Source organism: Parasteatoda tepidariorum, chromosome 12, assembly GCF_982258835.1.
Source record: "Parasteatoda tepidariorum strain Cologne lab strain chromosome 12, Ptep-v5.0, whole genome shotgun sequence".
NCBI lineage: Eukaryota > Metazoa > Arthropoda > Arachnida > Araneae > Theridiidae > Parasteatoda > Parasteatoda tepidariorum.
This window is the reverse complement of record NC_141766.1, coordinates 19,721,848-19,736,779: the sequence shown is the minus strand read 5'-3', so window position 1 is coordinate 19,736,779 and position 14,932 is coordinate 19,721,848. Positions and strand designations below refer to the sequence as shown.

General features: G+C 28.7%; 1 protein-coding gene across 3 annotated transcripts in view; it reads left to right on the top strand.

Annotated features, from left to right (window-relative positions):
* Positions 1 to 14,932, top strand: part of LOC107442297 (peripheral plasma membrane protein CASK) — a 164,023-nt gene that overhangs the window by 93,306 nt on the left and 55,785 nt on the right. For all 3 annotated transcript variants that reach the window (XM_087156098.1, XM_071188090.2, XM_071188091.2), the window contains 2 exons: positions 6,090 to 6,167; positions 6,767 to 6,853. In XM_087156098.1, coding sequence (XP_087012224.1) covers positions 6,090 to 6,167; positions 6,767 to 6,853 — 165 coding nt within the window. The remainder of the gene's footprint in view (positions 1 to 6,089; positions 6,168 to 6,766; positions 6,854 to 14,932) is intronic.

Sequence of the window (14,932 nt, the reverse complement as noted above, 5' to 3'; positions counted from 1 at the left end):
AACTGAGAAGTATACAGTATTGATTTTGAATTTAAAAGCAAATGCCAAAAAAGTTATGTTGGATTTACAATTATAATTGTTTTGAAGAAAATTTTTGTAGTTAAATATGGTATTTTTAGTATCTCGAGTGATATGATATATATAGTATAGAACCACTCATCCGGGATGCTCGGGACCATCGCTATCCCGGATGTCTGAATTTTCCAGTTTTCTGGATCGGCTAAAAAAGTGTTGTTAATCAATGTTTTATTGAACCCAAAATACAATAAAATACAGTAACACGTTTAAAAATCAGGAAGAAAAAAGGATAGCTCTCCTAAATTAAAAAAAAAAAGTCATTTAAAAGAATAAGAACATTTACAAGTTAAGAATAAGAACATTTACAAGAAAAACAAGTTTAAAAAATAAATTCACATATTTATTTTTTGAGAATTAATTTAAATTACCAAATTAACTAATATAAAACAAAACCAATGATTAAAAAAGGAAAAGACCTAAGGAAAAGAAAAGATAAAATAAAAGGAAAACTTATTACTCTAAATAAAAACAACACTTAAAAATTACCAAATAGAAACAATAGTTAAAAAAGGCACTATCATAAATATTACAATCCCGTACAAGGCAAGATATTATAAGACCAACTGAATTTAAAAAAAAAACTTAATTTATGAATAAAAAGAACTAACTTATAGAGCATGAAATTTATTGTGAATGGTGGAAAAGAAAAAAAAATCCAAGACATTGTGGAATTAAATTTGTATAATTTTTAAAAAAAGAAAGCTGCAATCTTCTTGATAAAATAGTCGTCTGCTAGTGGTAATAAATAATTGTATGCTTAGATTAATAAATAATCTTCTCCTTTTATTTTATAAAAGCAGACGATTTGGAACAAAATGAGATGGAATAAAAACTTGCAAATGATACCGCACTTTGAAAGAATCAGAATTTATTCAATTGAAAAATATTGTTTTGTTACGTTTCGTTAAGTTTTCTCTCCACAAACAGGGAGAAAAAGTCCCCCTCCCCCACATTTTCCTCTACTCGGCGTCAAGGATGAGACAAATTTCCGCTTTTTTCTTCAATCGTTCTAGTTCAAAATGGCAGGAAAATCGAGCAAAATTTTTCCCGGTTTTTTGGATTTGAGATAAATAGTTCTATACTGTAATAATTATTTATATAAATCTTACATAAGTATACATTTTTATCCTAAAATATAAATGTTTTTTTTACTGTTAGGTTTATTATACCAATTTTATATAACATGCCAATGGCAGGTCATAAGTTCTAGTTCCTATTTTTAGCCTTTTATTAAATCTTCAAAAATGACATTCATGGGCTAGTTCTCTTTAGCTAATGTCTGTATTCATTGATCACACAAGTACTACACTGTGCAAGCATATACTATTTATTAGAATTATGAATTATTTTGGAATCATTTTCAAGTTAGGAAATATTTTGTTAATAGGAAGTTTTGTTGCTGCTTTTTAAATTCTTAAATTTTTGTAATTGCATAATAAATCCATTTTAGTTCTTCAAAACTTATTACAACTTTAAATTTTTTTGTCTTTTTTTATTTTCTTAATATGAGAATAATTTAAGAAATACAAAACCAAAAAAAAAAAAAAAAAAAAAGGTATATTTTTAACAATACCTTAGTGAGATTTATTTTAACTCATATGATTTGATTTAACATACATTTGACCATTTTGTTTTATCAATGTTATTTTTCTTTTTCAATCTTAAATAATTTATTTAGATTAATGCAATTGTTAGTTGCTTTCACTACTTTTTTTTTATATATATATATATATTGCTTTTCACTGATTTGTAATAAACATAGAATATTTCATTAAAGATTCAAGTTGTAATACTTAGGTTCTTTATAATTTTTGTGAGATTTGTTCACTGTTTTAACACAAAAAAATATTTTTAATTTTTAAAATTATTTTTTTTCCTTCTCAAAATTTTAGTGCTTAGTTTAATATATTATCAGTTATTTTTACTGCTGTCTATTTTCCATTTCCTCAATTATGTATTGTTACAAATTTGAAATATATGACATTATAATAACTCAGGTGGTTTAAGTAATTTTCTTTTTCCCAGGAATTAAACTCTCATTGCAATTTTTCATTGAATAAAGGTAAATTTTCCTGCAAATTGAAGTCAATTTTTTGTTCAAACAAGTAGAAATTTTCTTCTTTCTGCTTCCTCATTATTTTTAATTGTATTTCTTAGAATATTCCATTCAAAGAAAATGTTTAAAATTAGTGTTGTAGTCTGGCAGTCAGATATGTACAGTGGAAAGTCGCATATCCGGAATCGGCGGGACTTCCCGAAGTCCGTATATTTGATTTTTCCGTATAATTGACCTCCAAGGTAAACAAAGCTTAAAATGATCTGAATCTAAGAAGCAGAAAATAAATAAACATTATTTTTCGGGCAATAATGTTTTAGTATTAGAATGATATCTAATCAATCATAAACAAAATATTAGAAAAAAAAAATAATTATTGCTATTTTAAAAATAAATATAGAAAACGAAAAAAATTCACAGTTATGAAAGTATTAATTGCTCTCTCCGCCATTTTGAACTAGAACGATTCAAGCAAGAAGGGGAAATTCCCATCATTCATTAAGGTGGGTAGGTGGAGAAGAAAAATTCATTTCCTCCTTACTTGTCATTCAAGTTGAGGGCGGGGTAGTGACAAATTCTTATTTTCTCTCCCATCATTGGCTATCAATCAAGCATAAAGGCGTGGCATGCTGATTGGGTTTTCTTTATTTTTTCTTGTGTGACTATAGGGGATTCCCCCTCCACTTGAACAATTGCTGTGTTTACCCTTTTTCACAGTATTTCTTCTTCCCCTGACACTCAAATAAAAAGGTTCCAGGAAATGCCTCTTTTACTAGCCAGCTGCATAGGAAAGAAGGGGGAGGGTACTCAGTTGTGCTCTTTTGAAAACAAATCCCCCCCCCTTTCCTGCATTCCAGAAGAGGAGCATCATGGTCTTAGTAGATCTTCTGTTCTCTTTTCTGTTGATTTATGGGTTCAATGCATAGATCTCTAGAAAAAACTTGTCACAAGACTTCGTTTTTTTTTTTTTTTTTTTTTTTTTTTTAAAGGAGAGGGAAGATGGAGAAATGTTTGTTTATTTTGATTGTTAAAAAGTGTCCGGGAAATCGACCCTTCCGGACAGGGCCGGATTAACCTATAGGCACACTGGGAACGTGCCTAGGGCCTACGAAATTCAGGGGCCTACGAAAAACTTGGGAGAAAAAAATTTGTTGACAAAAATAATTTAGCTTTAAAAACAAGTGTATTTTGCACAAAATGATGAAGATACAAATAAAAATATAATATTTTTCGGTAATAAATTATTTTGCAGAATCTTATGGTCTAATAGATTACTTTTTTGCAATTTTTGGATTCAACGAAATCTTGTATTATGCTGTCGAATTCCAAACTACGCAAAATGTCGTATTCAATAGACATAAGTGCGAGCGATGCCAAACGATCTTGATTCATTGTTGAACGCAAATAATTTTTTATCAATTTTAATCTGGAGAAAGATCTTTCTCCTTCTGCATTTGATCCAAGAATCGACAAATATATTCTTAATGCAATGTGAACGTTAGGAAAAGTATTCACAAGTTTATCTTTAATTTGAGCCTTCAACATTTCTTGTGCAGATTTATGTTCATATAAATTTGAAAATAGTAAAAATTCATATACAAAGTTTTTCTCTAAATCGGATAAGTAAATTTTCACCAAATTTTGCGCTTTTAGTTTAATCTCAGATTCTTAAAATTTTTTGTGTAATTTCCTTGTAATTCGGGTTCGATAAAACATTGATTAATGACACTTTTTGGTCGATCCAGAAAGCTGGGAAATTCAGACATCCGGGATAGCGATGGTCCCGAGCATCCCAGATAATTGGTTCTCTACTGTATAAATATTTCTTGTAATTAATCTCACTATCAATTTCACTGTTTTCTTTGCTGGTTTGTAGTTGTATTGTTGACGTGAAGTGTTTACATAGTTATCGATCGAACTAATCATAATGGTATTATCGATATCAACTGCAATATCGGCAGTATGTCGGTATTGCAGATAATGTAAACAAATTCGTAAATTAAAATACATATTAATAAAAATGTAAAAAAAAAAATATGCAAGAAAATTTTAACATATATTTTGAAAAGAGGGGAGGAGTGGGGGAAGGAGGGGAGGGCCCAAAAACGGCTCTGTGCCTAGGGCCTACGAAAGGTGTAATCCGGCTCTGCTTCCGGAAAAGGGACGTCCGGATATGGGACGTTACACTGTATTACTTCCCTGTGAGCAATATATTATTAGGATTAGTTTGTCAGTTAAAATATGCTTAAAATTCTCTTTTCTTCTACCTAATTTCGGCAGATTGTAAAAGTTCAATTTTTTTAGCTCTATAAGATTAATGTTAATTGTTACTCTTTTAAATTCAATGATTTTTATCTTTATATTACAGTTTTACTTTTGTATCTATTATGTTATGTTTCTTAATATCACTCCTAATTTTAAATGCTAAAATAGAATTTCTGTTCAGCCTGTTTTAATTTCACTTCAAGAAATGGGTTTCTTTAAAACTTTAGTTAATTAGCATTTATAATATTGATTATAACTTGAAAAAGTTTTTTATGAAAAATTGGGTAATACCAAGACTTGCTACCTTTCTATACTTTTTGGGAAAATTTCTTTTCAGGGTAGCTAATTTTATAACTTAAGAACAGAAGATACTTTAGTAATAGCTTAGTAGTTTTTATAAATTTGATTTAAGTTGTTTTCCACACCATTACTCGCAAATGATTAAAAAATTCATATGAAACATCTTTGTTCCAGCTCTCTCGTGGGGAGGTTTTTAAAATGTTGGCAAAGTTACCAAAAATTCTGAAAGCTTAAGGTTTTGTTGTCAATTACTATAAAAATATTTTGAAAAAATGCTGTAGTTCACAGTCCTGTAATACTACTAATAAATAAGAAAACTTCTGTTTGTAGTTTTCGGAAGGAAATGATTGAATTTGCATCTAGCGGTAAAATTGACTAACTTGAAAAAAAAAAAAAAAAAAACAGACTGGAAGGACCTTTGATTTAATTTTCTTGGTTTTAAAAAGTTTTTAATTTTTGTTTATGAGGAAACACTTAACAAGTGAATGTTTTTTGAAATTTATTATTTCATATATTCACTTATTAAGTGTTTTCATGTATTCATTACAAAACCATATTGAAAAGTTAAAATTTTACAGCTAACAACAATCAACACATGAGTCCAAATTGTAACAGAAAATAGGTCCTACAACTCAAAAGTTTAAATCTTTACACATAATGTTGTAGGATATTCCTTCTTCACTAAATATATATAGTATATTTGATAATCTTACATTACTCAATTTCCATGCTCTTTTAAATTAAAAATATGGTATATTTAAAATATAGTGTGTCATGGCAGAGAAACTGAAAATGGCACTCGTGATTTGATTTAAAAAATTTGTATTGGAAATTTTATAGTGTATGACCTTAAAATGAACTCTTTTTAATTGTGTTTAATATTTCGTAATTTCAATAATTATCAGTTAGAATGTTGAAAATGAATGTATAACAAGCAGTGGAGTAAATAGGATCCGTTTTTTTGAGTTTTGTAATTAATTATAGTTAAAATATCTTAATAATCTGAGATTCGAAAATAAGTGTTTTTTCTTTTAAATAATTATAAATAATATTTTTAGAATGTTAATTTCATAACACTGTAAAATTATTAGTTAATATTTAAAAATGACTTAACTGTTATAAATATATGAGTGTTATTGTCTTTAGTATTATAGTGTTTATTTTATAACAAACTTTTCAGTCTTTAAATGATTGAATTTTCTGTTATTTTCTTTGTATTTTTTTCTTAGTGATTTTGATGCAACATGCTTTTCCTAAAATGTTCACATTATATTTTACTAAACATTAATTGCCTTTTTACACTTTCCAGTAAATTCTGAACTTAAACTTATTCATATGTACTCATTGATATTTTACTATTTTGTTTACATATGTACATGTTTAATTTTAGCTATATGATAGAATAAGCACCCAGTCATACAATCTTGTCAGGTGCCCTGTTCCTGATGCCTTACCTGCAGCAAGGGAGGTAAGTCTGCTCCTTTTAAGTCATTTTCTTATTAATTTTTGTTGTTTTTTCTTTTTTTTGTAGATAAATTTTTTCCCTTCTAATTTTGAGTTATGGGGTTTACAGATGAAAATTATGATTTTATGGGCAAACAATTTAATTTTCGTAATTATAATTAATTTTAAACTATTTCTTCATTTAATTGATTAAAATACTTTTTAAACTTATTTAAAACTATATTCATACTATTTGTATTAAGTATATTATTCTGTTGGTTCATTTAAAGCTTGCTTCTCCTTCAAAAATCCAACTTTTTAGAGGATGTGTTAAGTGTTATTAATGGATTTTACCTTTAGCAACTTCTCTGTTCATAATAAATAAAAAATTCACACACCTTTTTTTCATAATGAAATGTATTTTATATAAGTTTTCAGTTTTATTGGCAAGTGAGAGTTCAAATTTTTTTCTTTTTAAGTTTTTCATATTAGAAATATGATGTTTTATTCGTTGTTTCCGATTTTTTTCATATTTTGAAATTCAGATACAAATCTGTTGTACTTGTAATAAATAAAATCATTATAATTAATATCTCATGTTTAATATAAAAGATTTAATTGCAGGTTCTAGAGTTCCTACATGCTAGTTCTCTTATAGGATGTGCAGAGGATGCAGAGTTAAGAGAGATTCTGTGTGATCCTTACATGCGAGTAAGTGTTTCAGATGTTTTTTCTTTAGTAAAATTTTACAAAATGATCTGCAACATGCAATGATCCACAACAATATTTTACCTTTTGGATACAACTCTCAGCATTTTAAATCTAGTTATTATGGTACACCTGCTGTACCAGATCTTGACAAAAAGTTAACAATGAAATATTAAATGGATGATTTATTAAGTTCATTTTAACTATTCAAACTATTAATTAACTTTTGAGATTATAGACAGCTTAATGCCTGCTATTTTGTTGAACAGTTCAGAAACAATTTTGGAAGAAAATATCAAAAATTATGAGAATTCTGTAGAAGGAGTGCAGCAATTACAAAATATTGACATATCAAGCTAATAATCAGTATCAAAGAGGGAAAACATTATAAAAATAGCAATTATAAACAGAAAGTTTATTGCAATAATAGAAAGCACTCGCATATATCGCTTAATATAACAATAACTAACAAAACTTTGAATAGAATTTTTGTGTTTTATTGTGGCAGACATGGTCTCATTATGAAATTTTGCAGAGAATATTTGAATAATGTTCATCCAAATGAACAAACTAATAGATATAATAGAAACTATCAAAATAGAAGAAATTTCCCAAATAATAGAAGTTATCAAAGTTATAGAGCTCAACCTTATCTAAATCCTAATACTACTTGCAATAATAATAGACCTGAATCTTATCCGAACCCTAATACTACCCCTTATAACCTTAATTTAAACTAAGTTTTAGATCAAATAATGCTGATGCATTTGAGTTACCAACACCTATTCAGTCATCAGCAAATAATGTATCATTAATTAATGAAAAGAAAAATAATTCTACCTAAACTACTAATTCTAAAGAAATGCAAAATGTATGTTATACTTAAACTGATAAATGTCATGAAATTATTGCCAATGTGCATAGCAAAACCTCTAAATTACCTCTCATTAATGTGCAATTTAAAGATTATTCTGCACCTTTTCTGATTGATTCAAGCTCTTTTCTTTCAATAATTTCTAATTATACATTTAATGAACTTAATAATAAATACGAACCTGTTTTGTATTTGCTCTCAATTAGTACCATAAATTCTAAGGTCTTGTTTTTGAGTTTTATTCAAATCTCTTTCATAATAAATTATTTAAACATACACTTTTTGTAAAACATTTTTTTGTTGGTTTTTAAAGAAATGTTGGGATATGATTTCATGCCAATGCATAATATTCAATTATTTCCAAATTATAATTCTATAATGATTTAAGGCGATAGGGTAGTAATAATAAGGCAAAAGCATTGTAATAGTAATATTAACTTTGATTATGAAAAAGATCCAGTGTCAAGTATTAGTGAGGAGATTTATAATAAGCAACATTCAGATACTGAACAAATTCATAAACAAAATGGATGGGTTATATTAAATCGTAAGATTTCATTAAATTCTGAGGAATATACACTGAAGAGCCATTACATTATGACCACCCTGCTAATAACATGTAGGACCACCTTTAGCCCTCAAAACTGCTAGCACTTGCCGTGGCATTGCTTCCACAAGGTGCTGATAGGTACCAAGCACTCACCAACAGGTCCTGCAATTCCCTCACATTGCAAGGGGGTAGCGTGGCAGCACGAATTTGGTTTTCCAATTAGGACCACAAATGCTCTATTGGATTAAGGTCAGGCGAATTTGGGGGCCAAGACATGACTTGAAAGTCACTGGAATGTTCCTCGACGATTCGACCCTTATGACATGGTGCATTATCCTGTTGGTAAACACCATCCCCCGCAGGAAAAACTTGCCATGAATGGGTGAACCTGGTTTGCAACTATGTTCAAATAGCTTACAGATGTCAGGGATTGTTCTATGAGGATTATGGGTCCTAATGTGCCCCATGAAAACATTGTTATAGATGGAGGGTGGTCATAATATAATGGCTCTTCGGTGTATTTATGCAAAGATAATAGTTAAAAATCCTTCAGATACTAATGTAATTTTTAAACCGGTTCTAGACCATAAAAATATTGTAACTTACGCTTCAATTTATAATTTGGGACAGGTTAAAAACTTTTGTAGATTTCAAAATAAAAATAATAAATGCTATACTTGTAATATTTTTCTTAACAGCAAGTCTGAGGAAACTGTACATTTGAATAAGGGACAAGATATTTGCCAAATGTATCCTGTTGATACAGTATGAGATTATGGCTATTCAAAATTAAATTCTAGTGTTAAAAATGAAAAATAAGATAAATTAAAAGACAGGAATTTTAAAGTTTAATTGAATCTACAAAATATGTTATAAATTTAAGAAAAAGTGAGTTACAGGAAGATGATTTCTAACTAGGTTATCTCGATGAACCAAAACAATGACAATTAAAACGATTATTATTAGAAAATTATAAAGTCTTTTCAAAATTTTTAAAGCACTTGGTCATACAAATAAAATAATGCCTGAAATTTCTTTTATTCATGATTATCCTATTCCTACTTTGTCATTTTCTGTGCCTTAAGCTTTACTACAAGAAATGCTTATGAAATTACATGAAATGGTGAAGTAGGATTAATTTCATGGAGTGCAATCCAGTGGTTATGCTCAATGCTTTTGGTAAAAAAAAATATACAAATGATCCCAAACAGAAGCAAAAATTTAGATTGGCTTTAGACTTAAGATTAAGTAATAGCATTGTAAACATTTGGCACACCTTGTTTCGTAAGATTCAAACTTACATAATTACTGCTTCTTCTGCTGTTAAGATCTTCCTAACATGTTCTCACAGCAAAACCTTCCAGAAAAATAGCAAGATAAAATAGCATTTTCAACCAATGAGAGCACATTTAAAAATAGATTAGTTTTCAGTTTAAAAGCAGCTTCTGCAATTTCTCAGACTCTTATGGATTCAATAATTGAGAAAACTCAGCTGGAAGGAATATTTGTGTACCAAGATGATAAAGTAATTCTTTTGAAGAAACTGTAGGAAAATTAAAAATTCTTATTTCTATTTTAATTAAATATAACACTTTCACCAAGTAAGTGTCAATTTCATCTTCAAGAAATCGATAATTTAGGATTTAAAAAATCAACAAAAAGGTTTATACATTCATTCAAACATAATTGAAATTAAATTTTTTCCTACCCTTAAAACTAAGAGACTATTTAAGAAATTCACTGGCGTTAGTGGATGTTGTGGAAGTTTAATTCCATGTTATGCTAAATAAATTCAACCTTCTTTAAACACAACAGTTACCTGCACATGATTTACCAATCCAGCTATATTTCATTACCCGTTCCTCTTGTTTGGCAGATCACCTCTTGGTTGTTAACGCTTTTCTCGTAAATGATTCATTTGGAGTCTCATTGATAGGAATTTCATAAAAGCAACCTGCATGCTTCCCCTTCCTTCTCACGATTTCAATAATTTGTTTAAGAATACTCAATTGTATATCAATAACTTTTCAAACAAAGTAATTTACAGATTGTATCTTTCTAAAGCTTTAAACATTAAGTTACACACACATCTGTTAGTAAACATTTTAGTTATCCTTTTTATAAGTAAAAGTATAATGACAAGTTTTGACTACTAAATATTTTTTCTTGTTTATTTTAAATCTAACTTATGATCAGTATTTTATTGTTATTGAAGGTATAAATAAAACAATTACTTTTTTTATTGGAAATTATTGCTGAAAATATGGAAAACGAAAAAAATTTAGCAGTTATGAAAATATTAATCTGCCATTTTGAACTAGAACGATTCAAGCAGAAAGGGGAAATTCATGTCATTCTGGAACAAAGCTTAAAATGATCTAAATTTAAGAAGCAAAAAATAAATAAACATTATTTTGAAGGGAATAATGTTTTAGTATTAGAATATCTAATCAATAAAATATGAAATATTAGAAAAAAAAATATTATTGCTTAAAATATAGAAGACGAAAAAAAAATTGTCATATGAAAATAATAATCCGCCATTTTTAACTAGAATGATTCAAGCAAGAAAGGGAAATTCCCGTCATTCATTAAAGTGGGTAGGTGGAGGAGAAAAATTCATTTCCTCCTTATTTGTGAAAGAAAATAAGTGTAAAGAGGAGATCATTTAAGTTGAGGGTGGGGAAGTAACAAATTATTGTTTTCTCTCCAATCATTGGCTATCAATCAAGCATAAAGGCGGGGCACGCTGATCGGGTTCTTTTTATTTTTTCTTCTATGACTGAAAGAATCTGCTTAAGAGAGAATGTTACCCCCTTTTCCCCCCGCCTCCTAAATATTACATGGTATGGGAAAGAACAAATGTTTTGTTTCTCAAGGACGTATATCCGTTTAGACCTATTCAAATTTTCCATTTAGACTCCCCCTCCACCTTAACGCTTGCTTCCTTTACCCTTTTCCACAGTATTTCTTCTTTCAATAAAAAGGTTCCAGGAAATGCCTCTTTTACTTGCCACCTGCATGGGAAAGGAGGGGGGGGAGGGGACTCAGTTGCAGTCTTTTGAAAAGAAATCTCCCTCTTTTTCCTACATTCCAAGGGAGGAGCGTCACTAACGGTCACTCAATGGTCTTGGTAGATCTTCACTTCCCCTTTCTGGTGATTTATGGGTTCAATGCGGAAAAGAGAAAATGTGTCAAAAGATTTTTTTATTTTTTTTTTAAGGAAAGGGGACGATGGAGAGATGTTTGTTTATTTTGATTGTTAAAAAGTGTCCGGGAAATCGACCCTTCCGGGAAAGGGGCGTCCGGATATGGGACGTTACACTGTATATTGTATAAGAATATTTATCCTTATTGTTTGTTGCATTTTTTATCTCAAATAATATAGAAATTAATAAATTAGAATGCATGCTATAATTAAAGGATTTATCGTGAGATAGTAGTGAGTTACATTTTGGATGTTTATTTATTTTTTTCTAATATATATATATGTACAGTCAGACCTCGATATAAGGTCATCCGCATATAAGGTCACCCTGCATATAAGGCCACTTTTCCAAAGTCCTGGCTCACTGAATAGGAATTCTTTGTTACAAAATATCGGATATGTGGTCAAATTTTAAGAATCGTTATCGCTTATAAGGTCATTTTTATCTGAGGCGAGGGAAGCTCTTTTCTATCAAAAGCCTATTTAACTTCCTTACGAGGCAATTACCCCTCTCGAGTTCTAGGAAAATGTTGCAGCCAACGAACAAGCTACAATTTCTGAAATTTTTTCACAAGTTGTGGACAGTGAGGACAATGACAGTGATCCTGAGACTGTAGCTGTAACCCACGTCGAAGCCTCCAATGCAATAAATGTGATACGAAATTTTTTTACAAATCATGAGGGAGTTGAGTAACATTTTGAGAAGTTACAAAATCTAGAAAACATTGTTCAAAAAATGAAACCAAAAACGAGACAGACCTGCATAAATGATTATTTTAAATAAGATAAGATGTAATGTATGTATGTGCACTTTGAGGAAATTTGTAAACAGCTCTATTGTAAATAAAAAATTTTTTTTTATAAATCTAAATTTCTTTAATTCTTTACTAATTCTGTTAAAATTTATTGACTTAAACATTTAATTTATGGCTGATCGTTTTTGTTTGTATTAACATTTTAAAAAAGTCTTAATGTGTACTATTTACATGCTCAGTCACGAACTGACAATGAATCGGTTAAAAGGTCACCCCGCTTATAAGGTCACTTTTGCGATGTCCCTTATGGTGACCTTATATCGAGGTCTGACTGTATTTATGTTTCTTGCAAATGTTAAAAGGTGTTAGTAGTTTTACCGTGGTTTTTAAGAATTTTTTTTTACAAAGTAAGAATCAAAAATAATTGTAGTAAAAAATTTATAGATTTTGTTTGATATTCTTCTGTTGTAACATATTGAACTCACAGTGATGGTTAAATCGAGAAACTATCCACTAAGAATTTACTATGGTAAATCCTTGTTTAACACTGAGTACTTAAATTTTTTTAAAAAATAACATTTCAAATAAGAACACTTTTTGTAATTTTTAAAATAAGAATAACAAGGTATGTTTTTGACATGAGACAATGATAATCAAAACAAAATTAATAAAGCTATAATAATTAAAACTAGCTATTTTAGAAAACAAATATAAAAGTTAGCCAAAAATACTAGTTGTACAATATATATATATAAAATGATGCAGTCGGACCGAGCAGGAAAACAGACAGAGGATTTTAATGAAAGCAATATAATATTTATTTTATCATTCTTTGTTGAGTGGCGAGCGAAAAGTGAAGTTTACTCCATCGGCGATCAGTCTTTCTGGTAGGGAAAATCTTGCAAAAAATCCGAAAATGTCTCTACTTAGGGAAAAGAGGGAAATCTTAGAAATTACTATTGGTTTATGAAATAGGTCGGGTGATTTCCACGAAGATTAAAGGGAAAAATGTCTTCACAATTAATTATGCATACTTGAGCCAAAAATAGATTTAGGAACAGGATAGGGCTTTTTAATAGTTTGGTAAGTGTTTCGATTTGAATAATTAATTAGGATTAAGTTTTATAGTGAGGAACTAACAGAAAAAGATTAATAGAAGCTTTTTATGATACATCCCCCCTCACCTAAAAATTCTAACTAATATTTAAAAATTTTAAAAATTATCCCTTTGCAAAACATTCGCTATGATGACACAATTAAAATGAAAAAAAATAATAATATTTGTGATATCAACAAGATATAAAGTAACATGAATTATAAAAAATACATATTTGTACACCATGTAAAATTTTTTTTTCATAAAGTGTTCGAGGAAGAAAAATAAAAATTGAAGTAGCGCTACCATCAAATTGAAGTGTTAGATCTTCATTTTCAATAGTTTTTGTGATTTACGTTTTTTCAGTTCTTCTTGATAATCACAATAAATAAAGTTATTCCTCATACTAACACAATTAAAGTAAACTTTTCACTTAGGATAAGAAAATCTCTAAAAAATTTTTTTAAAAATGTAAATATTCAAAAGCATGAACGATAAATAATATGAAAATGCAAGTGATATGAGATATAAAAATACAAATTGACACTTTTTGTCAAAAAAATTTCAGTCTGAAAATTGTTTTCAGGATTGAATACTATACTTTGAAAATAAAATACAAAAAAATTGACACAATGGCTGAAATTTATGACTTCAGTATTTTTATTTTCAATGAGAAAAAAATGACGCTGGTAAGTCTGATGATACTCTTACCTTTTTGGGTTCAATTCTTATTGTCTCCATATCATATTTATTTTTAGCAAAAATATCTGAAAAATCTTCTAAAATTTCCTGAAGTTGGAAATTTTTTTCATTATCTAATTCCGTCAACCGTCCGTCTAATTCATGCCTAATTCCGTCTAATTCATGCCTAATTCCGTCAGCATGATCTTGACAATGTTGCACACCATTATCACAATTAGTCTCAAGAATATTTGGTATTTCAAGATAATCTTCAGTTTTGCTATTTAAATCTTTACTTTTAATCTATTTTTTGTTTTATTTTTCTTTAAATTCACTTAGTTTACGTTTTTTTTTAATTCTTATTTCTTTTTATGTCCAAAATTTTCTTTAACATTTTCATTTTGTTTTCCTTATATCTAAAATTTTTTATTCTTTCTTTTTTTTAATAAAATTTCCGTTTCTTTCTACTTTCTCTATATTTATTTTTCTTTATTGGTATTTTTATTGCAATTAACCAGGATTTGAGGAATGAAAATGTGTAGTGACAAATTCCTTTTATAATCAGAAAAGGTGATCAGTCTTTTCAGATTTTACATTACAGTCCGTTTAACACAATTAATTACTAATTGAAATCCAAAGCAAAGCTTTCACATTCAGTATGGTATTAGGTATACCAGGTTTTGAAATTTAACTGACTTAGCTATTTTCCTTATTTTAATCTGAAGTGCAAGTTTGGTTAATTTGCAAATTACCCTTTGTTTGTTTTCATTTATATCTTTTTTTTTCTTTATGGGCACATAATTTTTCGAAAATTATTTGTTGGGTTTATTTTTAAACTACTACCTGTGTTAGTATTTAACAAGACAGTTTTCTTAGTCACCATCGGGTAGTTGTCACTTTTATTATTTTTATTTTGAA